Source organism: Sturnira hondurensis, unplaced genomic scaffold (assembly GCF_014824575.4).
Source record: "Sturnira hondurensis isolate 20B ecotype Veracruz unplaced genomic scaffold, ASM1482457v3 Scaffold0008640, whole genome shotgun sequence".
In the NCBI taxonomy this organism is placed as follows: domain Eukaryota; kingdom Metazoa; phylum Chordata; class Mammalia; order Chiroptera; family Phyllostomidae; genus Sturnira; species Sturnira hondurensis.
Genome location: NW_028081271.1, coordinates 6,017,585 through 6,044,354, shown reverse-complemented (window position 1 = coordinate 6,044,354; position 26,770 = coordinate 6,017,585). Strand labels below are relative to the sequence as shown.

Genomic DNA, 26,770 nt, shown 5'->3' with positions numbered 1-26,770 from the left:
TGGAAGCTGTAACCCGAAGCCTCCTCCAGCGCCTCTCCTCCCCCACCCCCAGAGGTCGGCAGGCGGCACCCAGCCAGTGCCCGGCTGTAAACTCCCTTGGGTCTGGCGCGGCTCTTTCTTCCAAAGTTGGAGCTCTCCTTGGTGGGAGGGGGCGGGGAGGAGAGTGGGCTGGTGACGTCACTGGGGAGCGGGGATAAAGCTCTCAGGCCTCAGTCCGGTGAGGACAGTGCCTGGGGAGCATAGAGGGGGACCCAGCTCAGGACCACTCACAGTGCGCAGGGCTGCCCCTTGCTGCGCCCCCACCCGAGGAAGGCTGCGCCAGGAGGCACCATGCCCCAGAACGTGGTCCTCCCTGGCCCTGCGCCCTGGGGCTTCAGACTCTCGGGGGGCATAGACTTCAACCAGCCTTTGATCATCACCAGGGTAAGTGGTTTTCCATTCTTTTCCTACAAGTCGGGGACTCTGGCTTGCAGCCGGTCCCCCAGGAGCGGAGAGTGACCAGTGAGCACGGGTGCACTGGGTAGGTCCCCTGGGTTGGGGCTCACCGTTGGAGGGGCGGCGGCAACTTGACAAAGTGAGGTTTCGAGGATGCAAAGCAGCTTAGACAATTAACCGCATCCTCTAGGTCCCCAGCAACTTCCCGGCGGCGGAGGCAGTGTGATTTCTCTGGGCTAGGCTTCGAGGGCTGGGTCTCCTTTTCAGTAACAATGGAGATGGGGACGGGGGTGGGGGGGGTGGGGGGTGGGGGCGGGGAGGAGATGGGCACCAGCAGGGTGGAAAAGAGAAAGGACTGTCATTAGTGCTTGCTCCCTGGTGCCAGGTGCACCAGTAAGCGCTGTTCTTGTCTGGGCAAAAACTTCAGCAGGGCGCTGTTCACGGGGCACAGCCTGGGCTGGCCAAGTTGGAACTGCTCATATCTACTCAGACAGGGAAAGTATTACGAATCTGTGTCGCTGGGTTTCCAGGCTTTTGGAATCAATGTTCTCCAAAGTCAGGAACTTGGCTGAGGAATTTATCACCTATAACTCAAACTACAAAGAAAACCGGCCAGAGAGAGTTTCCCCGATGGAAAGTTACCATTCAGCTTAACAACTCCAAAAATGATGTTTTACTACCAAAGTCAAGCTTCCCTTAATAGTCTTTAAAGTATTGTCTAATTAGGGAAAAAGGAAACCTCACGATTTCTGTCCTGTCAGTAAACTTCTAAGGGCTCTAGCTGATTTCTTTCTGACACAAGTATTTGTCTTAAAAGAAAATTGTTGTTTCAGTCATCACACATAAGGCACATTAAACCTGATCTTTTTAATACTTTTCTTCTCTTCCTTACTACTTACACTGCATCTTACAATCCGGTTGGTTCACAGAGATTTTTGAACACGGTAGTACCTTTTAAATTCCATCCCATGTATACTTCTATGAGATTTGGAAACTGATGTCTTGTAAAAATACCTCCAAACATGTATCATATAGACACAGACCCTGGAACATTTCAACCCTTGGTTTACATTTTTCAAAAACATATAAACACATCTGACATGTGTTTTTGTATGAGACATACAAACTTAACATATCCCCCAAAATGTTGCTAAGTAAAGTAAGCAGAAAATGGTTCAGTGACCAGGGCCAAGGAATGCCTTTTATGGATTTACCAAAGAAAACAGTTTCCATTATCTGTACTAAGAAATATTTTAAAATATTTCTGAAGTATACTTTTCATTTGTTTATATCGTAGGAAATAAGTGTTTGAATTCTAACCGAAGGTAAATCGTATTTATATTAAATCCTAAAGAAATAATTAAGTGATTTACAAAGGAAGTATCTTGTTTTACTACGTAATATGTCAATATGATTCATCTCATGTTTGAAATTTGAGTTGTTGACATCTGAAACATTTATCTAAAGCTGTGCTTACAGTTTGGAATTGCACTGCAGGCGCTTTGGGAAAGTATTTGATACGAGGACAATTATCATGTTGTGAGAAGCCAGTTCTTGTTTTAACTTTTAACTCACTACTAATTCCCACCCCTCATTTCGACACTTGATTCAATAACAGTGCATGACCATATATGATTATCTGGCCCTGCCTCTTCTCTTCAATTAATTTAACTCAAGGGGAACAGGCAAAAATAAACTGCTTTGTTCTTCAGGTGTTCCCGAATCCAGGGCCGTGGTAGATTCCTGCCAAATAATGAAAACATACTTGCTTGAACTTTGTTGCCATCGTGAACACCTAATTGAGACTATTTCCACTTAGACTATAAGAATACCAAAAAATCATTTGGAGAAAGACTAAAAGATGTTGCCCAAAAATAACTGTCAGTGTTATAAGTAGGTAGTAGGGTGATTCCATGACTTCGCTAATGTTTATATTATGTGAAAAGGGTTGATTCTCTCATACTCTCTTCTAAGCCCTTTGTATGCAGGGACGCAAATCTCACGATAATCCAGTTAGAGTGGCAGCACCGTTATCCCTTTTTACAGAGAGGAGAGGACCCTGCTGAGGACCACAGGTGGTGGGACAGAATTTGATGCCAGGTCCACCCCCCTCCCAAGTCCTCACTCATGTTGAAAGATTCTGCTTATCGCACAGATATTTCCGACTAGGTGCTCTGTGCCATCCCGTTCACCACGTGCTTCTCTCGATTCTCTGTGGTTAAGATCTACTTTTCTTTGTTTCCACCCTGTCCCTCTTCAAGATCTCCTAACGTCCCACCGAGCTGTGTGTCTCCCTCTCCAATTCACCCTGCATGTTCTTCGCTGCTGTCATGGGAAATGCAGGTTTGCTCCTGTCTTCCCCATTCTTCCACACCCTTCAAAAGCATCACCAGATTGTGGTGGCTAACATGTGTGGTCTTTGCACACTCACGGCTTCTGCCCTCTATCCCGACCTGTGTTTCCGACCCCACTTCCTCCTTCTCTGGCCCTTCTCACTCCCCCCAAACTCCATACACAGGCAGTGGGACCACGACTCAGGACCACTCATTACATAGCTTCACTCCCCCATCAGTTTCCTTCAGAATTCTTGTCCCCACCCCGCCTCACCCCACTGTCCACTGTGCCAGTGGAAACCCAGTCAAATGGCATTTGATCCCTTTGATGACCATAGTGTCTGACCTACGACCTCTCCTCCTCCTACCACAGGTGTTCGTGTCCATCTGTACCCCACAAATCACATGCTCATCAAGGGCAGGAATTTTCAAATGTGGGGGTTACTCAGTGCCTGGCACTGTCTTATAAATCACATACATCACAGAATAAATATGACACAATATGAATGATTGACTAAATTGTCTACTTTTTACATAACGATCACAAATAAGTAGAGATTGTGTCCTCAAAAATATTCCACGTTAAAGATGAATGACAATTATTTTCTTAATTGATTTATCCATTTTAGATAAGTTCTTAAGTACATAAAGAATCAAAACAACAGTGCCTGCACTCAGCGCCACAGAAAGTCCCCAAAATAAGATGAATTCCTCTAATCAATTAAATCCGTTTTCATTCTTCTACAAGTGGTCCCCTTCCCCTCCTGCCCCACACTGTACAAACCCAGACTGCAGCCATGCCTCTGGACAGTGGATCTCCACTCCACCAGAGCCTGGGCAGGGGGTTATAAATGTAATTCTCTTCATCCATTGAAATGACACCCCATAATTGCTTACGATCCAATTAATCAGCTGGGTTCATCTTTGTATCATTAAAGACATCAGAAGTAAAGTAAATCAAATACCAGACATTCTCAAAAAAATTGAGCAATCGCTTGTGACACACAAAATTTTTAGGAAAGCAATTTTTTAGACTTTATGCAATCAAACTTCCATTGTGGTGCTCAGTTCGGGGCAGTGGGAAGTTTCTGCAGACCCCATATGTAAGTGGCCTTAGTATTTCACAGAGAGAAGCTTAAGGTTCACGTCTCTAAATGAGCAGCTTTCCTGTTTCTGGCAAGAAGGTTCTAAGGCGTCCTTCTCTCTGAAGTGTTCAGACCACCCAGAAGGACAATGTACTATCGATGCCAAGTTACAAATCATCTGTTTTCACAAAGGGTCCAATTTGGAATAAAGCACAAGCTTCTCTCATGCACACGATGTAGAATTGCTGTGTACATCTGACGCCAGTACGTCCCGTCCCACTCCGCTCCCCTCCCCCCCTCCCTCCCCGCTCCTTCCTATTCGGAGCACACCCAGGTTCCAGATCACTGTAACTGAGAATGTTATTTGGACTTGGGCACCAACATAGAAAAAACGTGAGTGCAGTCTTGAATTTTGCAGCCTCTAACATAGAAATGTATATTACTTTAACATAAACTATAGTTGAAATTTGAACTTTCAGGGAAAAGATGTTTATAGCTGAATGCCATCCTCTTCCGGGTGCCAAGGGTAGCAAGAAGGTTGATGTGAATAAAAACCTACGTAATCTTGTTCGACCAAAGGCGTGTCTACATGGAAGAGCTGGTTCCTGTGCGGGTGGTATTCACACATCCCACAAATAGCTGTTAAGTGCAGAATGCATCGTAATTGGGAGGCACTGTGGGGGATACCATCATAATTTAATTGGTTTCTACACCCTGAGAAGCTCACAGATCAGCAGAAGGGAACGACATGCACGTAAACCTCAGAGGTACAACCGTCCGGGATTCCATGAAAAGCAGTGGGACCCAGAGACAGGAGAAGTCGGGGGAGAGGTCACCTGCAGGAGTGGGCTGGCGGGATGGTGGCGAAGCTTCAGCTGCGAAGTTACACACCCCTGAGGGAAATGCAGATTTTCACTGGGTGTGGGACCTGAAGCAAGTTCCTCATACTTTCTGAGCATCAGTTTTCTCATGTTAAAACATTGTCTTGAGTGTTGAGATCACAGTTCTTGATAATAATACAATACCAATAATAGTGACAATAATACTGCAATAGTTCTTGCCCCTGGCTTCACCTTCGACTCACCAAGATAAACCCATGCCCAGGCACTACCTAGAGAGATTCTGGTTTAACTGGTGTGGCTCTGGAAATGTACATGCAGGTGCTAGGAGGCTTAAATTCCAGGGGAAGCACTGTTTATTGGTAGACAAGGAGAGCAATCAAACAATACGGTTTCTCAGCATTTTGATCCACACGCCACAGTAATGCCCTTTTGTGTACACTTGTCTCACTCCATGACTATTCCAGTTATCTTTATTCATAACATAAAAATCTCATAGGGCCACATCTTAGACTTCCCTTGTGTTTCCCATAGTAAACAGAACATTACAGATGCTTCATCTATGTTTTAAATTATTTTTTCCAAACAGGCCCAATTAACAGGTTGATGTGAATGATGAAAATCTGAGACACTTGTTAAAAACACAGATTCCCTAGTTCGTCTCCTAGCGCTTCTGATTCGTGACTCCAGAGACCCGGAATGAGAGAGAGTCTTTATGTTCGGCAGACTAGCTCTTTCCCTTTCATAAACTCTAAGTTAAATGGCCTTTCATTCATTTTCAATTATCCTTTAATTCCAAAACGCTGGAATATACACCGTGAAGCATTAGGAAGAGACATAAAATTGCTTCCAATCCCCAAACTGCCAGTCTGGTTAGAAAGATGGAGAACACACAGGTAAATAACCGAGCATCCAAGTGCACACTGTCTTCATGAAGGAGACGAATGGGGTGGAACGGTGGAGAAGGACAGAGTAGAAGCTGGAGAAACAGCTTCGGATGTTCGGGGGTGTCTCTCTGAAAATGTGGCTTTTAAGCCTAGACCAAAAGGAGGAGAAGGGACAACTGGATGAAGAGTAGAGGAAGCATCCCTGGCAAAACCAGCAATGCGTGTAAAACACAAAAAGGGTGCGGGTTTGGCCTGAGAACTAAAAGAAAATCAGAATAGCTGCAGCACAGTCAGTGGAGGGGAGGGGGCAGCAATGGTATAATCACGTTGGAGAAGTAGGTCGGGAAAGACCAGCTGACGGCTATTAGGCAGCGGTAAATCGTTGGGATGTACCCAGAAAAACTGAGAGTGGGACTAGTAAGCCAAAGAGTCACTGAACACCCAACATAATGATAATTTCAAATGTGTTATCTCTTAAATTAAACATTTAACAACCTTATTTCCCCATGTCTTTAAGTATTCCTTTCATTTCACTCCCCCACCAAAAAAACACCAACATGGATTTCTTGCAGTCAGCATAAAAATGGAACTTGCTCTTTTACCTGGTTTGACAATCTCTATTTGTAAGAAAAGTGTGGTGTGTTTAGACCATTTACATTTAATGTAATACTGACAGAATTGAATTAAAGTGTTGCATCTTGTTTTCTGCTTGTTCCATCTGTCCTCTGTGCACAGAGAAGAGGCTGCATGGATATGAACATCCCTGTGTCTGTGGTTCCCAGGGGTTCTGGACTCCAAATGCTAACTCACACTCAGCCTTGAACCATTTGCTCACGATTTTAACTGAATTCTTCTACCAGCTAGTCCATTAGCCCTGCCTTCCTCCTCGCTCAGATTCAGGCGAGCCCATGCTTACATTCTGTCTGTCCTTGCAGGCACCTGTCTGTCTTTCCTTAAATTCCAGGCTGGTTGGTTGCCCTGCAACTTCAGCTCTCTGAAGAGTTCGTGAAAAGTTACCGTTTTATTTATCACATGGCTTCTTCTTATTAACTCAAGAGGGATTCTCTTTCAAGCTCTCTGTATCCCAAGTACCCCCCTCGTGTGAATCATAATTTATAGAGATGCTAAAGCAGTTTCAGGTCAAATATGAAATCTTCCTAATTTTAGTCACACTCGATTCCCAAATAGCGAGTTGGAGGTAACAAAAAGAAACCTAAAACTCAAATTATGTTGCTTAAAGCAAAGAACATATGACCCAAGCAGGGAAGTAGGAAGGTGTGGGAAAAATAAGAGACAACATGCTAAATGAAATGTGGTTTAGTAAGAAATACAAGAGAAACAGACCTAACACAGTCGATCAACCAAGAGTTGGTTTAAGTTAAATTTAGCATTTCCTGCCTCGTAAAACATTTTCCATGTCGCCAAGCTGAAATACGAATGTCGGGCATGAAACTCAAGCTATTTATTGCAAGATGGTGACAGTGACGAGGCGCCATGATTTCTTCCAGATTACCCCGGGAAGCAAGGCGGCCGCTGCCAACCTGTGCCCGGGAGATGTCATCCTGGCTATCGATGGCTTCGGGACGGAGTCCATGACTCACGCCGATGCCCAGGACAGGATCAAAGCAGCAGCACACCAGCTGTGCCTCAAAATTGACAGGTGCTCCTTAACCCACGGCGCTGACAGGGGGCTGGGTGCCAGGAGAACCTGGACCGAAGCTGCAGGTGGTTCATCCCTCCCGGGGCGGCTCGGGCCACAGAAACTAGGATCTCCAGGGGCTGTTTTCTCTAACAGCCACTCCAGTCTGCTCTTTCCCCAAAGTCAGGCCTTCTGGCAGTCGTGAGCAAACTATTTCTACAAGGAATTTTCTGGAATGTCAGAATAACCAAAGAGGCTAATGGAATTTTTTTCCTGGTACCAGTCCAGTTCATTGACCATGAAAATAGAACCCCTGATGGTATTGGCCGCAGGAACACGGCAGAGCACAGCTAGTTGTCCTGCTGCGCCAAACGTGCTAGAAAACGGAACTCAAAGATTCTCCCAAATCTCTCGACTGGACAGAATGTGTTCTTGTTAAAAATTGGTTGCTAATGTGCTCTATGCCATTGGCCGTTTTGTACAGAAGTCAGCCCTGAAGAATCTCATGAGGTGTGAGGATGTGTGTACACATGAGTATATTAGGTCATGAGACATTTCTGACCAAAAACAGTATCAGGGAATTGATACTTCCAGAATTTTCCCTACTGGCCCAGAAGGCAGACAGTGATCTGCCCTCTGACCAGGTGGAATGGGCTCCTTCCCTGTCTGTGCATCGCCCGGGCTCCTCCCAAGCACAGCACACCGTCCCAGATACGTAAGGGGGATTGGACAAAGCACAGCTCCTTGATGCCAACTGCAGACCCCCCTGGCCAGTCCATCACTGTCCCTTTGTGCCCTGGGCAGGCTAGGAGGGAAGTAGCGGAGACGTAGGGAGCTTGGCCTGGGCCAGGGGACTAGGGTTTCACCGTGTAAATGTGAGGGGGGCACAAACACTCATCCACAGCAGTCCATGGGGTGCCTCCACATTTCCCTGAAAGCACACTCAGTATGGAAGACCAACGAGATGGGAGAGCACAGAATATGAGCAAGGGACATTGCTTTTGCTTCAGTTATCAAGGGTTAATAGTATTCCCACCAACGTTACAGGGAATTGAAGGATGCTAGAACTGAAAGTATCATTAGACTTTAGAGTTTACGAACTATATTTTATTTACAGGGCGGAAACTCGCCTGTGGTCTCCACAGGTATCGGAAGACGGGAAGGCACATCCTTTCAAAATCAACTTGGAATCAGAACCCCAGGTATGAATTTTGGAATACATGATATTTGCATTACATTTCTGTTTAAATGCTGTGGGCTACCGCCAAGAGGAAGAAGTGGCAAATATAAAAAACTGGAGTAAATCTTTATTATCTGAGATTAATTTAGGTTACCCACGTTTTCTTACATTAGGAAAACAGAGGGATGCCTAACCTAGCCAAACATCTTGTTAAAACACAAATATGTTCTCATCAGGAAAAATTTGGCTATATCTACATACAATCTACTTAATTTTTTATTATCTTTTACGATGGACTTCTGCCAAATGACCATGAGGTAGTCCAAGAAAAATTAAGATGTCGAAACAAAAGGGAGGGACAGACAACCATTTGAAACAGGTGTCTCTAAGCTGTTATTTGAACATCAGCCCTCCCAGGTCTTCACCCAGATCTTATTTTGCATCCGCTCCTTAAGGTCTCAGTTCAGGCATTCTGTAATCAAGTTTATTCTATGAAAAATCTTGCACTATGTAATCAAGATGATATTCTGCTCATGCAGTTGAATTGCAAAGATAAAGGACTTTCCCTTGCAGCAACTTTATCTACTGAGCTACACTAATTGAATAATCTGCTAATTATCTGACTATGTCCATTCTCAAAAGCTCCAAAAGTCTGAAATTAAACCAACCCTTTTAAGTGAGCTGCAGGGAGAATGTAATTAAGAAAAGGGTTTTAGAACCTCTACTTAACAGCTCCCCGAATTTAGAGAGATGGCTTTATAAATGAACTACCTCTTTTAAAGGAAGCCTTCCTACTAAACTGAGTAGAGGTTCCAGAGGTGCGGTTTTTCTAGGAATCTAGTGAAAACGGACTGAAAGCGCATTTGTACCTGATGCTTCAGCAACGTCTCCCTCTGGGGCTCGCTGGCTCCTGTGTTGGACCTTCAGGTCTCCCACTTGTCTCCATTAGCCCTGCCCCCTTCTCCAGTACGTGAAGGCGTGGGTGTTTGCACGTGTATCTCCTGGGGCTTCTCAAACAGTAAGGTAAACAATTTGGCACCTCCAATTGTTCACAGAGGTATTGAATTCAGTGGGAGCTCTCATCATTATTGGTAGAGTGAGACCTTCCCCCGCCCCCCCCCAGGGTGTGACCAGAAGTCCCCACAGGCCTGTTCTCAAAAATGAGAGAAGAAAGTGCCCCTGTGTCAGAACTTCCTAGAGACCCAGAATGCCTTCCTCATTACTGTCACCAGAGTCATTACAAAGTACTTTGGATTAAACAGGAAAGGCATGGGAGGGGCTAAAGATGGACGGCATTTTCTGACTTGGCCCAGGACCCATCCCGGGCACCCATCCTCAGTGCTCTGCCACCACCCCCCGCAGCTGCAGGTAAAGGTGGCGGTGCAAGGTGAGTGGGATGGGTAGGTCAGATAAAGGTTCTGCTCTTCAAGGTGAGCGAGCAACAGATAAAGTGGGGAAGACAGGTAATAAATGTGGTGGGAAGGGATCTGAATGTGGGGGGTGGAGTGCCCTGGCCTCCCAGCTGGGTTGGTGAGGAACCGTACCTCTAATCTTCTGTCTTTGATAGAAGAAAAGATATTACACCTGGGGAAAAGATAGAGCAGGAAACAGTTTGTTTGTTTTTTTTAAATTAAAGGTGAAGATTGGGTTAAGGACTATGGAAGCCAGTCAGAACATTCCTTTAGTTTGAGTCCTGAGTAATTCTTACTGACACCCTCAGAGAAAAGAGCCATTTCGGTTCTCTTCCTAACTGGACCGAGAGATTTCTGCTCCTCACGTCCTCCGGCCAGGTTTCTGCACAGTCAGCTCGCAGAAGTTGCCGCTTCACGACAGACATTCCCTACACGAGGCAGCTCAGTTCCAGTCCAGCCTCCACCATCTGAAATCCCATAGCGTGATCTCGAACAAAATGCAGTGATACAAACCACGCAGGGAACTTCACTTGCAGAATGAGATAGAAGGAAAGCTGAGCTGGGGTGTTGAGTAGTCTCCTTTTACTTATGTTTTAACTACCACAAAGCTATGCAAAGAGATGTCTTTTTTCCCCCCAAATGAGAGCTCTGCAAACTTCTGGATGACAAAGGTGTGTCAGCCTCAGAAACAAACGCCATCAATTATACCCAGCTTTGAGATGCCCTTGAAAAGGAACAGTAAAATGCCATTGAGCAATACACAGTCTGGGTTCTTGTTTCTCAGCCCAAATTAAACCCTTATTGTAAATTATGTGACTTTTGCTGTTGGAATAAAATATTCTTTTTTACTTAAAAAATAGCATACCTTTGCTGGGGGGAGAAAACACTACTGTATGTCCTACCACCCACGTGCAGCCACAAATAATAAAACGTCCATATATTTATTTATAGTCTTTTCCACTGTGTAAAGAGTTAGCTTTTAGAGACTTTTTCTTACACAGCTATAGTAATAATTAATACAAAATTTGAATATCTATTTTTGAAGTTTTTCCATGCCATTATTAAAAGCTAAATTTTGTTTGTATGGATTTAGACTCCAAATTGAGAGGTTCTTTAGAGCAACCCCAGCCGTGGACTATACAAATTCAGTGTCCAGGTTCAGTCCTGACCCTGCCCTGTGAGCGCACACACAATTTTCTACACAAGGCTCCACTCTAGACTGAAGTCACGTTAGCGTCCCCGTCCTTCTGCGAAGCTGACATCCTGAAACAAAGCATGTACCCTCATCTCTGATTAATGTCAGCTGAACAACTCAAAATTATATGTAGCTATCATAAGACAGGAAAGATGCTTTTTTGGAACCAAAAAAATGGTTCTTTTCTAAAGGAGAAGACAGCTGTTGGCACTTTTGTATAGAGGGCTGAATCCCCCCTTGTCACGGAAGATTTGACAATACGGACATGCTACATGTACAGTCAAACAGTGTAAGGGTTGAATTTCTTCATTTTTTTCATCAACTACCCTTGTTCTATGATATTTTGATAACTGGGCGGCAGCCTACACAAAGCGAATTTTCATAATCCCTATTTCTCCCAGTTCTTCCCATGAGAAATGGGAAAAACTTGACAGATCACTGCAGAAAGTAATCATAAGGGTGACTTTATTTTTTATTTTGGGGGTGAGGATGAGGCTGGGGGCGGTGATCATTCATAAGTTCTGAACATTATAAAATACCATTTAGTCTGTGTGGCTTGATCAAATATATGATCACTTGATTTAGTGTTTCCCTAATTTCCCCACCATTTTTTCTTATAAAGAAATATGTGTGTGTATTATCAAGCATTGTTGTTGGAGCTGACGATCACCTCAGTTCTCAGACCCAACCTTTACCTGTGACAACTCCGCACGAGGAATGGAAAGGTGGACCCTGCCGTCCTTGCCGAGGTCATGCCAGGGCTTGGGAGGTGGCTGGCAAGGGCTGCTTCCCCCCTCCCCCACCCCCCACCACCCTCCCCATGTTATCGGATCTCTGCTTTACTCTGGCAGCCCTCACATTTCATTAACTCAAAATAGTGTCCCTTAATATAAGCTCCTAACATTTAAAAATAATACTGAAAATGTAATCAATTGCCATGGTTATTGATCGTATGCCTAAGAGATAAGAATCGTGTGGCTGCTTTGGAGGGGTGGCGTATGCACGAGAGCTGGACTCGATTAACTGCCACATAAGGTTTTTACTGGTACCCTCCATTACTGATGACTCTCCACTACGAACTAAAAAGAAGGGAAGGTGGAATAGCAAACTTCGAATCGGTTTTGTCCCTCAATTCGGCCGGCCGTCAGCCGTGATGTGAGTCCTGGATAGAATGTTGCTTCTTGGTGTCATCTTAAGTGTGTGCTCACCTTTGGTGTACACGCATCCTGGGTCTTGTCGGGGATGGTCTCTAAAACTAATGCTTTGCAAAGCCTAAGTACGAGCGTTTAAAGCCTGTCTTAGGAAAAACTTCCTTTTATGATCTGCCTAGAGAACTCGGGGGTTACTTTTCCCTTAACACATTATACATTTGCAAACTTTGCAATATATAACCCAAACTGAAAATGACAAAGAAAAGGCTTGGAGCTGATAAACTCATGGGCTGCTGTGTGGAAGGATCACTAGACTTTATTAGTGCATAAATGTGTTCAGAAAAGTCCCCTCACTCATAGGACAGTCACCTTGCATGTTTACTTACCAGTTTAAGACACATAAAATAAAATAAGGGCAGAAATATTTCCCACAAAGCCAGCACATGATGTTAAATCATTTTTATAAGTTCAATTCTATTTACCAAGATCTTTAACGTATAGCATGCGTTGTAGAAAAAAAGAAAAAGCTAATTTACAAATAGCTTGAGCTCTTCAGTCCTGCCTGAGTCATTCTTTTAATTAGCCTGAGAGATTTATAATCCACCAAAACTAAATTATGCAATTAGGCAATTAGCCTTCTGTCTTCTTTCATATTAAAAAAGAGTAACAGAGGCTGGATCATGGCCATTGTCATTACTTAAAATTATTTCCAGTTCATAGTTTCATGCCATAATAATGGCTAATCATAATGGTTAATCATAAAACACAGCCAGTCCCACTTCATTATTAAATCAGCCAACACAGTGAGATTATACCACCATATAAATGTTTGACCACGCACGTTTTCACATGTTCTGGGACTCAGCATTTTTCTAAAGCCACATTTGGTTGTTTTTGGTCATTCTGCTCTCTAACACAGCCACTATACTGTCACCATACCAACGGGTAGGCGATGAGCCATTGTTCTGGAGGAAAAAGAATGGAGTCAATAAGCCAGTGGTCAAGCCCATCACTGTGTAGAATCATAGACTGATGTATTCAACTCAGACCTTTTGTCAAGTTCAGGAGGCTCTTAAAATATGCTGTCCGAGGCTGATGGGAGAGAAGCTGCTCTTGACCGCATCACAGAGTTTAGGTACCATGAGATTTGGGACAGCTGGAGTCAGAGACTCCTTTGATGCCATAACCCATTTGCCTTTTTGTAACTTGTTTTTTAAGTGGGTTCTGCCAATAGGCCTGGGCATGTGTGATGATGGCCTGCTCAGGAGAACCCATAGAAAGCTTTATGCTCCTTGGATCCCTACAGGAAGTTGCTGGTATCCTCGGGCACAGGTATCTCTATGCAAAACTCCTGTCCCACCCCTAAAAAAAGGGAGACAGTCTCTTTTCTAACAAAATTAAGCATCATTCCACAACATACTCATCTGTAATGACAAGAAGGGGGGAAAAATGACATGAACAAGCATAGTACAAGATCTTTTTTTAAAAAAAATAAAAAGTCTTGCCCTGGCTGGTGTAGCTCAGTGGATTGAGCACAGGCCCGTGAACCAAAGGGTTGGCCAGTTCCATTTTCAGTCAGGGCATGTGCCTGGGTTGTGGGCCAGGTCCCCGGTGGGGTGTGTGAGAGGCAACCAACTGATTTTCTCTCCCTCTCTTTCTCCTTCTCTTCCCCTCTCTCTAAAAATAAATAAATAAAATCTTTAAAAAAATTAAAAGAAAATAAAAAGTCTCTTTCCAGTAACATTCCAAATAACCATAAATGTTTTTACTATTTGAGATGTGTGTAAAACGCTGGTGACGCATTCACAAAAGTAAACAAAGTTGATGCGAATGTGAGAGTGAAAAGACGCTGCAAAGAATTATCTTACTAAGCCTGCCCAGTGAAAAGACTCAGAGAAAGAATTGGCTCATGTCTCCTGTAGCGTTCGCTTTTGGTTTTCTTCTGTTCCTTAGGAAAAAACTTAATAACTTCATGAAATTATAAATCTGTATAAAATTAGAAAACACGACTCCTACATTAAAGTAATAATATAGAGTTTCAGATCATTCGGGCCTATTGCAAGTTCAAAGTTTAGGACTCTGATTTTCTAACCTTTTCTCCAAACAATAAAGTCAAAGTCCTTTTGTGAATCACACACATTAGCTGCCTTTGTGTTCCCGACTTTAGTCTTTCTGGGACTAAACAACAAGAGTTCTCTAAACACAGAACAATGAAATCAGCACAATAAAAAAAGGAGGTTTCTATAAATGTTATTGCCACTTTCATAAGTAAAAAGAGTTTTTTTAATTCTTATTTTTTCTAAAGTTAAGGATAACTTAGTCCACATTAAGAATCTGGGGGTTGTGTTGTTGTTATTGTTGTGGGTATTAAGAAAAAAACATCTTTTACTTGGATTAGTTAATATGATTCAATATAGTTATTAACAAATGCTCCCTTTCTGGCTATTTTATTCCTTCATTTCCGAAAATGGGAGAGAATCTTATTAAAATATTAATAGGAGATAAAGCAAATGTAATTTCTACTTGAGAAAAATGTTAAGTAGAAGGGTTCTTTGAAGCTGAAAATCCCATTTCTGACCCCAAACTTCTCTACTCCCATGAGCCATGAGAATTTTCTAAAAGATGTAGATGCTGCATTATTTTATACTATTTTAAAGGAGGTCAATTCCTGAGCACACGTAAATTTCAGGGAAAATTCCGGAAGGTTTGTAAGCCCTCCTTTAACCCTGCCTGGAATAGTGTAGCGAGGAGAGAAGACGCGATGAACGGCGGTGCTGTCCTCTGCTCACTAACGGCTCTGTTCTGCCCTCTGTGGCTCTGTGTGCCTTGTCTGCCGTTGTACAGGAGTTCAGACCCATTGGTACCGCGCACAACAGAAGGGCCCCGCCTTTTGTTGCAGCTGCAAACCTTGATGACAAAAGACAGGTAGTGAGCGCCTCCTATAACTCGCCCATTGGGCTCTATTCTACTAGCAATATACGCGATGCGCTGCACGGACAGCTGCGGGGTCTCCTTCCTAGCTCGCCTCAACCGTAAGTATCGGACTCCGCCTCCGGCCGCGCCACGCTCTCACTCTTAACCGTGACAGCCGGGTTCTTGTCCTTTCCGAAGTCCAGCTCTTGCTGTTTTGCTTTTACTTTCCTGGAGGCACGATCAGGTTTTTATTTGAGAGATAAGCCCTAGATCAAGGTTCCAATGCGCCGGTTCCCGGACACTTAGCGAACAGACGGTGGAAAGGAAGAGCCCGCTCCCGTTCCACCGCAGCCCTTCTTAGTCACGTCGGTATCTGGTGGCAAAGGATCCGCTCCTGGCGGTTACTGTGCCTCTTTCTGACTGTAGCTAAAAGCAGAGGCTCGCCTTCCACTGAGGGCTCTCCAACCCTTTGTCTTCGCAGGACGTGAACTACTTCGAACACAAGCACAACATTCGGCCCAAACCTTTCGTAATTCCAGGCCGGAGCAGGTCATAAACTTTGAGATTGTGCAGTTTGGGGTGCATGCGTCTTTAATAAATCCTACTAATCACCAAGGAAAGTAACTCGTAGGTGTTTGGAGTGACTTTTTTTTTTTCATGTTGAAGCTTATTTCAAAAGCAAAAGAAACGAACTCACGTAGCAGAGTACACAACCAACTAAGCTCCATTTCTAAGAGTAAACACTGACAAGCTTAGAGGGCTTGAAATACAGTGCAGTCACCACGTTATTTATAACTAATACCCCTGAGGACCCCGTCCAGAGCGCAGCGACCTTTGAGGCAAGCAGGTGTTCAACCTCCCAGCTCAGGAAGGCCCCGGCCGACAGGAACAAAAATGGAAACCAGCCCTCCCATCAGGAGCAAATAAGCAGGTGGGGCACAGGTGGGGATGCTGGTAATTTTGTAAGTTAAACACACGCACATCATCCCACCTCCACCTGCTCATTCCATCAGAGCCCACGGGGCGGTCCCCTTCATGACAGCCGCTGCGTAAAAGTCAGTGCTCATGGATACTGGCAAAGGAAGAGAGGGTCCTTGGAAAGGAAATTTCCACCTGGGGGGAAAGAAGTAACGCAGACAGAGCTGGGAGGGAGGGATATGGATGGGTAGCCCCCACAGAAAACTGTACACGCTGGAACAGTGAGCAAGCTTCATTGTGGCCCACCAGTCAGAGAAGTGGACACCTTCATATGCTCCTATTCAGACATCTCCTCTCCAAACTGACCCCAACCTCCGAGGGAGGAAATTGGTGCCCTGTTTGCCTTTAGGAACCTCACACCCACTCCTCTGCCCTTAGCCACATCAGCCAGCCCGAGGAAGGTTAGGCTGCGTTGTCCTAACAGGGTAGGAACATAGAGTGATGGCCTGTGTCAGGTTTCCCAAACTGGAGGCCGTAGGTGGATCCATTCACAGACAATGATTTGTTTAACCCTCCCATTGTCTCAATGAACTAGGTGAGTACCTTTAAGATCGAACATCTACACTCCGGCTTGTGTAAATGCCCATCACTCCCATAGTATGATTCCTGGCCCACTGTCATGTATGTGTGACCCTGCTGGCCCCTGGGGACACTTGCATTTATGAGGCCTCCTGAAATTGGTCAGTCGTTATTTATGTGAGATGTCTACATGCAGATTTTTCCAGAAGCTAGAGTCAGAAGCAGAGGATTACCCCAAAATAAGCCAGGCAATTTTGTGATCTGACTCAGAAAGAGCGGCAGAAAGATGCTCAGAGGGCAATCATTACAAAATACATCCTCCCCAGGAAAGGGAGCACACGGCTAGGTCCCCACCACCTACAATTGCAGCCGGCACAGAGAAAACACTCCTACACGCCCATCAGCTACAGGAACCAAACCCGAAAAGGGCCTAAGATTTCCCGAGTGGCGAGAGAGACCAGCAGCACTGATCCCTGCCCTCCCCTGCAACCCCGCACAGTCCTCCTCTCCTTCTCTTTATCAGTCCCCATTCCATTTTCTTCTGCAGCTTTTCCCTTTTTCTCCATATTCAACAGCTTCCCAAGCCCGTTCCCGATAATTTAACAAAACTCCATCAGAAGCTGAATGTTATTTTACTGTTGAATAAATACATAAGCATCTTCCTGAAGAAGCACAGTTAACCGAACAGACCTGCATTCTTCTGAGGGTGGCATAACTGAGTGCACTAATGAGCTATAAGACTGTCAGAGGCTTGAACAGAAGGAGGCACCAGAGTAACGTATCTCTTGCCTTCGGTAAAGACCAGGCACCTTTAGTTGTATAAAACTTCAGGGAGATTTAGGCATGTGATACCCTCTTTTTATATGTGGGGCGGAGTGAAAGTAGATTTACAGTCGTGAGTCCCTGAAACACCGAGTTTATTCTTGTATTATTATTTATTGATTATCGTATTATTTTCCATATGAACAACTGTAAACCTACTTTTGCTAAATAAAAGTAAAATGTACTTTCATTTTCATTCAAATATGGTGATGATAACAAGCCACTCATAATTTTGTCATTGTAAGGTACCTTTCAACATAGCTGAATTTGGAAGTGGGGAGACAGGGATGAAAGGGTTGCTTGCAAAACAGGTACAAGGACACAGATCTTAAAGAATTGCAAAAATGCCTCTGCTGTCCTTCCTATCTTCCTGTGCTTTCCTTCCAGTATTTCCTTCCCTATTTGCTCTAGCTCCTGAGTTTCTCATTCTCACTAAGAGATTCTTCATCGGGATGGAATTTTGAGTGGCTATATACCATACTAGAACTACACCATTAATGACCAACTTTTTCATCAGAAGTACGTTGGAAAGGCTAAACTGTATGTGAATTCCATACCATGTTACTACTGGTTACGGTTCTTTTAATTATTTCATCATAATTGAAGCCTATGAAAAAACCAGTATTTCCATGTACAAACGTAAATTTGTAAAGCCAAAGCTATCGTCAAGAATATATACACGGGATTTTATAGGTGCAAATGTTCAAATACAATCCCTGTGAATGGTTTTGGACAAGTCACTTCCAGAAGCAGGCCCCCAAAAGTCTGTACAGATGCCAGAGAAATCCGTTCTCTCCTTAATGGTCTATCCAGGAGTGAGGCAATCGAGTGTAGCATCAACTCTGCAGGTGACTTTGCCCAGCCAGTAAGTCAATGTCAAGAAATCTCATTAGCACCTACCATTCCAAGTCACAGGAGTAGGTCATAGTGAGCCACGATGAGGTTCACAGTGACTGAAGCCCATGACAACCTTTTTTTTAAGCATCAGTTCGAAAGATCTTTTAAAATTGTCCCAGAAATTTATAAAAAACTAATTCTTGCTAGCTTAGAGTTTATTTCCTATCTGTTTAATAAACAGGGACCCCTAAATAGAATGATAAAGAAATTAGGAAACAGAACACAAACTTTGTTGAAATACAGTCATATACACAAGCATGCCTAGATAAAGAACACTAAAAACAGAAAAAGATGACTAATTACAACTATAAAAAGAGGAATAGCTCTAAGTTCTGAGCTGATCATACTTCATCCACTACCTAGCACTTTGCCTGGCACACAGTAAAGTCAGAGTAGTTATAAAGGCTTATTGGAAATGTTCACTATTGTCAGCCCAAGTCTGCCAGGATGTAAGTCACTTCAAATCCCAAATTACCACTTAACAAGCTTCATTCTACTTAGATCCAATGGAGAGGACCCTGACTGAACTGCGTTACAACTGACATTTTACTTCTGCCCTTTTCCCAGTTGAAGGTGATTTCAGGCCCCAGGGCAGTATCGAGCCTCCAGAAATGAGCACAAGGCCCTGGGCAGGCCATACACGATCGAGCCACTCACAGATTTTAAACAGGGTGTCAGGCCCTGGAGGGAAGGAGCAAGTCCCTAGTTACCTGCCTGGCTTAGGCTCTGCAGAGGGTTGAATTGAGTAAAACAAGACAGAAAATAAATGTAATCCCCGTGGTGACAAGGACTGTCCAGACTGCTCAGGCTGTGACACTGATGGAGTCAGCAGAGCCAGTGGCCCCACACAGCCTCGTGGCCTCAGCCCCCTGCCTGGGCCAAGGTCAGATCCGCAGCCCTGACAGCGGTCAGTGCAGGTGCCGTCACACTTGAGCCCTCAGAGAACCCTGACGTTGACAGAAGCACACCATAGAAACCGTGTCCTGCCTTGCGTTTGCGCAACACTGACCTGTGGGCATGACATGGAATACTAACATTTCTTCTGGCTTTGTCTTAAATGACTGTGCTTTTAAAAAAAAATCTCCATATTTCATTTTCTTATAAAGTGCCTTTCTCACACCGCGCGTAAAATGCACGTGGAAAAAGGACTTTTTTGTCCTCAGCATGTCAGTGGTGATCTGCCTCCTACTGGGCTTCAGGGAGAACGAGAGACTTCCCTGGCTGTTCCGCAGGCTGCATGGCCGGTCTTTCTGATGTTTCAGTAACAAGTCCCCTCAACCTGACTGTAGAAGGAAATGATACACATGCATGAGTATATGAGTGTTTTCGAAAGTTTACAAGAAATAGCTCTGCACAGAAGAAATACATCTTAGCCCTAGATTGCATTCAAAGAGTTCGAGGTCACCTTGCTTGCGAGGTGTCACCTTGGCATTAATGTCAAGATGACAAGCATTTGTTGGCTGTTCTAGACCCTGTATGAAATCAGTGAGCAATTTTTAAAGACGTATTCCTCACAAAATTAAAGAATGAAAGTAGGAAAAGTTAAAACAGTCAAAACATTTACAAGTCTATCGCCTTAAAACATAATCTTAATCATATAACCTACGTTTCTAATTACTATTCAATTAAACTGAACTGCATTTCTGAAACGTACTTATTTTGAAATGTCTAGCCTATTTAATTGGATCTTCACAGGGCATATCCAGTTACTCTTTCTATAGATCATTCATTAGTCTTTTAATCTTAGATACTGCCCCTCAGAAATGTAAAAGGATGCCTGGCCAATGTAATTTCCCTGTACCATTTGTCTGTGATGTTGTCAACTTTAAAATTATCTGGCCTATTTTTAAAAAGTGAATATGGCCACGTCTTTTCTACTTGATAGACAACTTTAAGTTGAAGGTTTACCTGTCCACCTTCAACTTACATATCCCCTGGTAGAACAGAGCCAAAAATGCAACATCGCCTGTACCTCTAGTAATTTGGTGGCACCTCTTCCAGTCCTGAGTGTTGACCTGCCCTCCCTCTTTAAAAGAAATGGCAGCCAGAAGTCCGCATGTCGCCCGATTTGTGGTTCCACTCACTTCTTCCTTCCTGTCTTCCACCCCTTTTAACCTCTCCACGCCCATTCTCTGCGCCCCGCACCCCGCACCCCGCCTGGTCTCTGCGCTCCCCGCACCCTCACCGTGTGGCGCGGGCACCGACACAGTGCGTGCAGCACGCCGTCCGGCATCGACGGCGGCAGTGGACGGAGCACCCCCTCTTCCGTCAGCACCATTAGCAGTATTTGCCCGGGCGACTTGAAAGTGGCTGCTAAGATGGCCCCTAACATTCCTTTGGAAATGGAGCTTCCCGGTGTGAAGATTGTACACGCCCAGTTTAACACACCCATGCAGTTGTACTCCGAGGACAATATTATGGAGACACTCCAGGGTCAGGTTTCAACAGCACTGGGGGAAGCCCCCGCGATGAGGTAACGCGAGGCCTTTCCAACCTCGGGCATGCTAACCAAACGCACGGGCAGGGTCAGCAGAGTCAGCGTTATGGGTGTCTTACATGAAAGCTTTGGGAAGAGCTTTAAAGAAAGAATACTAAGGATTTTTTTTTTTTTGCAAATATCTGGGCCTCATGATAAAGATGATTTGAAGAATTAACTAAGTAGAGCTTTATGTGTCCGGTTGTAATGAACTGAAATCACGGAAGGACCAAATGTAGATATACCTGTTGTGAAAAGTTAACGATGTACTTGGCAAAGGTCTGGTACAAAGTGATTAACAATCGAGTGTACTCTACGTTTCTCCCCTTTGGGGGTCCAAAATTGAGAAGGGGTGGGAGGTCCAGAGGAGTTATAAAAGAGATGATACTTTTCTCATGGCATCTTCTGGAGAGGGAATTATTATTATCATTCCACTTAAAATGTCTGCCATGAATAAGGGTTTATTAAGTGATTATCTCAAGCTATTAATGTAGATATTTAATTTCCAAAGGCCTCTATTTTGACTAATTTCTTCCTTAGTATATATATATTTATTCAACGTACTTTTGCCATCAAGTTTTTTCCAGTTAAAGTATAAGAAAACCATATTACTTTTTTCAGTATTACAGAACCATTTGTTATAAATTAAAGTAGTATAATACTTAAGAGTGCTTTGTAACAATATCCCAAAGCTATCTCTTGGGATGAATACAATAAGATAATAATAGCATACTGTTGCTCAAGGCCATTTTGCAAGGAAATTCGGATATTACATAATTATTTCCACATGTGATATAGGTAATAAAATTATGTGTGGATAGCAACTCCCTTTTCTAGATAATGCAATGAAATGACATAAAATAATAAAACATTGTGTGCCTGACATGTAGTTTTACTGTGGCATTTTTAATTGCTCATCATGAATATATTTATAGACAGTTTATTAAAATAAAGCCTCTATTGTTGTAAATGGATTATAATATGGCTATCTAGAAAATATAGTATAGTCATAATAACGCACATGTATGTGTAAGTTTCTATACTATGTGCTTTCAAACACTGGCAATTTAGACTTCTTCAATTTGCAAGCAAAGTGATGCCTTTGTTTCTAGGAGTTAACAAAGCAAATTAATCTTAGAAACAAAATCAAACCATACACTTTCAATGTGGTATCAGAAAGGAATCTGAATTTCAGGACAATTTTATGACAGAATACCCGAGTGGGGCTCACTTCTGCACTTTTGCTCCTGTGTATGTTGTCTTTTTTCTGAGAAAAGGTTGATTTTGTTCCTATTTATAATTATGCATCCATCCGCCACAAGCCTTTTTTTTAATTACTGTTACCTAACATTTTAGTTGCCTTCCAAAGTATTTTTCCAGATGGAGAAGTGCTGATGTGAGCCCCGGGTTAACTAGTGACACCCCTAAGGCAGCCCATATGAGTAGATGTTAATTTTTAACTAGGATAGAGATGAACTTGGAAACACTGCATCTCTGCTCAGGAGCCACTGCAAACACAGGGATTACAATTCGTTGATGTCTTGTGGCTTCTTGTGCGCGTGGTGCCTCGCCCGCTCCTGATGCTGCTCCGCTGCCGCGTTGTGTTTCAGTGAACCCGCAGCCTCCGTGCCCCCCCAGTCGGACGTGTACCGGATGCTCCACGACAACCGGGATGAACCCACTCGGCCCCGCCAGTCCGGCTCCTTCCGGGTGCTCCAGGAACTGGTCGATGACGGCCCCGGTGAGTGGCCGTGAACATCCGCTGTACCCGTTAGCGCCTGCTGGCAGGCCACGGGGAGGGGAGGACGGCAGACAGACCGGGGAAGAAAGTCTAGATACTGATTCTATCCAGAAACCAAGTGCATCTTGGCCCTGAAGGATTGGGGTGGTATTTTTTTTAGGAAAGGAGCTTCCAGAACACGTCCAAGTAGCCAGCAAATTGGTAGAAAGGCACCAAACACAAATTCCACCCACAGTGGTCAAGGGCTATCTGAACTTACACATTTTAAACAGAGTTTTAAGTGGACACTGCAAAATTCCTCAGCTTCCCCATACTCCAGAGCATCATCATCAGAATTTAAAAATAACATAACGAGCCCTCAGTAGGTTCCAAATTCTGTGCTACGTCCCTGGCACACATTATCATTTAACCCTCACAAAAACCCTGAAGGAGGAGCTATTATTTTCCCCGTTTAACAAACGAGAAACTGAGGCACAGAGGGGGCAACTCGTGTGACGTCCTATAGCCACTAGAAAGCAGAGCTGGGGCTGCAGCCTCCGCCTGCTGTTTGCAGGGCTCAGACTCTTACTCATGTTTTCCCACCCCCAAGAGATATGCACTGTCCTTCCAAAGCTGCACAAAAATGCAAAATGCCCCCTTAGAGTGGCCATTATCAAAAAGAAAGGCAAAATAACAAGTGGTGTGAGGATGTGGGGAAATGAGAACCCTTGCACATTGCTGATGGAAAGGTAAAATGGGTGGCCACGGCATGACAGTTCCTCGGAAAATTAAACACAGAGTCACCACACGACCCAGCAATCCCCTCCCAGTGCGCACCCCAGAGACCTGAAGACTGGGACTCAGACGCACGCACACCCCGTAGCAGCGTTATTCTCCACCGTAGAGAGGTGGCCACAACCCAAATGTCTGTTGATAGATGACTGGATAAACAATATGCATGCAGTGGAGCATTATGCAGCCTTAAAAAGGAATGAAACTCTGAGCCATGCTGCAACATGGATGAACTTCAAAACTTTATAAGCCAAACAAGCTAGACACGAAAGGACAAATATTGTGTGATTCCACTTACATGAGTGTGAGGGTCCTAAAACAGACAAGCTGCAGAGACCAAAAGTACAACAGAGGTTGCCACGGTCTGGGAGGAGAGGGCGACGGGGAGTTTTTGTTTAATGCATACAGAGTTTCTGTTTGAGATGATAAAATATTCTAAAAATGGATATGGGCAATAATTTTATAACATTGTGAATGCACTTAATGCCACTGAATTATACCCTAACAATGATGAAGATGGTCAGTTTTCTATGATGTATATTTCACCACCACAAAAGAACTGCAAATGTTCTCTGCTCCTTTAAACGTTCCGTAACAGCTCCCTGGGACAACAGAAGTTGTGACTGAGTTGTTCTGTAAGGCCCTAGTGCAGAACAAGGCATGCCTTAGCTGCTCCTACTGCTGAAACGAGACCAGGCGGCAGCTTAAGAGTTCCTTGGGTTAAAGGGCACAGCCCAAAATAGAAGCGAAGTGCAGGCTGCAGCCAGCTGTCCCTCCGCCGTAAATGGAAGCACTTTGTTTTTCAGATGACCGTCCTGTGGGGACTCGGAGTGTGAGAGCTCCAGTTACAAAAGTCCATGGGGGCGCTGGCAGCACACAGAAGATGCCACTCTGTGACAAGTGTGGGAGTGGCATTGTGTAAGTGTCCCTCTTTTTAAAGATTGTATTTATTTAACTTTTAGAGAAGGGAGAAGAGAGGGAGAGAAACATCAATGCGTGGTTTCTTCTCGCACACCCCCCAGCTGGGGACCTGGCCTGCAACCCAGGCCTGTGCCCTGGCTGGGAATCGAACTGGTGACCTTTCACTTTGCGGGATGACACCCAACCAATTGAGCCTCACCATCCAGGACTAAGTTTCATTTTTAACCCAGGAATTCCCTATAAACCTTGGTAGCAGCTCTCTATTTCTATTCATTGACTTGAAATACAACATCCACCACATATCATATTTTGACCAGAGTTCCTTAGATATACCCTAAAATTGGCACATAAGGTAAGTCAGCAATCTTGACTTATAATTTCAGATTATTCTCATGGAAAAAAATTGCCCAGAGGACATGCCCAGAGTAAAATCATGTCCAAGAAACCAAACTTCCCTTCAAGAAGCCTTCCCTCAAGTACATAGGCTTTGAGTCGTTCCTTTTCTATATAAACCCAGGGAAACAAACACAGCAGCCATCAGGATGTTCATAAAACACATGATCTTTTCCAGTCTCTTAAGCTGCATCAATACTCCAACATCGTTTTTAAAAATGCAATCAGCTCCCATTTTGAGGGTCCCTAGGTTTGAATGCCCACTCCTGCTAGTTCAGATCTTCACGTGACCCCAGTCATCCCCGCTCTCCTTGCAAGTGCCCCACGTGGCCACTTCTCCGGTCCCTTTGGGCCGCCCTGTTGCCCTAAGCTCCCACCCAGAGGCAGCACCCATCCCGGTACCCAGGGTCCATCTCAGGAGGGCAGTGGGCCCTCAGCCTGGTCCCGGCAAAGGTGAGGGTGTGGGGCAGAGAGAAACAGACTGGACAGGAAGCTCAGGAGGAGAGAGGGCCTCCCAAATCCAGACAGACTGTGATGGCAGCAGAAAGCAACTCCCGCTCTGAAGCGGTGACAAACTGTTGGGACAACAGAGGCAAGTCCCTGCCCCCGCCCCCCCCACCCCCTGCTGTGAGAATGCCCCCTCCGCTCTGCAATCTGCCTTGTCCCTGCTGCGCAGAGGCTGGGCCACCAGGGCACAGAGTGACCAGAGGCACTTTCAGTGATGTGGCCCAGGGGTCCCCGGCCTCTGGGCCATGGACCAGAACCAGTCCGGGCCTGTGAGCAGGAGGGGAGCTTGAATCTAATATGCTTGAATCATCCAAAACCATCCCCCACCCTCAGTCCATGGAAAAATTGGCTTCCACGAAACTGGTCCCTGGTGCCAAAAAGGCTGACGAAGACAACATCCCTAGTGAGAATCGAACCCTCCTCAGAATCACATGTCCCTCTCTTGAAGAAACCGTGGGGAGAGATCATGAAGGAAGAGCATATGATTTTCATGTCAGCGACTTGTCTGAAAACTCGGAAAAATATTCACGTCAGAGAGAGATGCAGGACAGTTCATTCTGGTTGTCTTGCATCTCCCTGACGATGACATCAGTGTCACCGCTGTGGCCGCTGCAGGCCCTAGTTTCCTGAATGTCAAACACTCACCACCTGCCTCATCCGTAGTTGCCACCGTTGTGCGGGGGTTGGGGCTCTGCCCTTTGGACCTGATCTCCTGTTTCTCCGCAGCGGGGCCGTCGTGAAGGCGCGGGACAAGTACCGGCACCCGCACTGCTTTGTGTGTGCCGACTGCAGCCTCAACCTCAAGCAGAAGGGCTATTTCTTCGTGGAGGGGGAGCTGTACTGCGAAACGCACGCCAGAGCCCGCACGAGGCCCCCGGAGGGCTACGACACAGTCACTCTCTACCCCAAAGCTTGAGACGGGAGCCCGCACACGCACGCACGCACGCACGCACACTTATACGGGAAGGCATTAGTGACTTTGGGCAGAAGTAGAGCACACTGCTGAGTGCAAACCTAAAACTGAGGCTTTTAGGTGCTTATCTCACTGCGTGGGAGGCAAATGCTTGCTACGGCACAAACATACTTCCAGCTCCGTTTTGCGGCTCTTTTCCTCTCCGGGGCTAGCAATGACCGGATGACATTTAAACCGATTACGTTTCTGTATGTGTTTCACCATTTAAGTTCATATGACGACCGTCAAACACGTAAACATCACGCTATTTCGGGGAGTCTGATCGTCTTTCCTTAAGAAGTTGACTTAGCGATGGTAGTGAACCCTGAGCGAGGGTCTTGTGCTCTGACTCACCCTGAAACTGTCTGTTTTCTGCTTTAACCATTAGAGTGCATGTCAGGGAGAAATTCCCCGGATTTCTGCAGTTTCAGATGCCACAATTGTACCACTGGATGCAACATGCATAAGAAACACACAAAGCGTTTTAAAAATACCTAACACAGTGTCACTCCATGAATCCAGCTGAAACCAACATTCCAGGGAGAGGACCCGTTTGTCTGTGCTGGCTCAGGTCTTTGAAGAAAATGTGGCTTCCCTAGCTTGTAATACTCATCCACTCCTTCTTGGGTGCCCACAGTTCCTGCTGATAGGAGGGACATTTAAATTTGCTAGCTGAAGGTAATGCGGTCTCTTTCAGATTAAAACGGTTTCTTTTGCTTTGAAA

The 26,770-nt window shown here is 44.8% G+C and overlaps 1 protein-coding gene across 3 annotated transcripts; it reads left to right on the top strand.

The window, feature by feature from the left end:
* The first annotated feature begins 206 nt into the window (after nucleotides 1-206).
* Nucleotides 207-26,770, top strand: PDLIM3 (PDZ and LIM domain 3). 3 transcript variants are annotated; one of them, XM_037055192.1, is made up of 8 exons: nucleotides 207-423; nucleotides 7,088-7,239; nucleotides 8,336-8,420; nucleotides 15,551-15,618; nucleotides 20,495-20,758; nucleotides 22,372-22,502; nucleotides 24,080-24,191; nucleotides 25,821-26,770. In XM_037055192.1, exons 1-8 carry the CDS (start codon nucleotides 331-333, stop codon nucleotides 26,008-26,010), a joined length of 1,095 nt encoding a protein of 364 aa, XP_036911087.1. In that variant the 5' UTR covers nucleotides 207-330; the 3' UTR covers nucleotides 26,011-26,770. The 3 variants fall into 3 exon arrangements, with proteins under 3 accessions (XP_036911087.1, XP_036911089.1, XP_036911088.1); XM_037055194.1 differs by lacking the exon at nucleotides 20,495-20,758 and having other exon boundaries at nucleotides 208-423; XM_037055193.1 differs by lacking the exons at nucleotides 15,551-15,618; nucleotides 20,495-20,758 and adding an exon at nucleotides 15,001-15,188 and having other exon boundaries at nucleotides 208-423.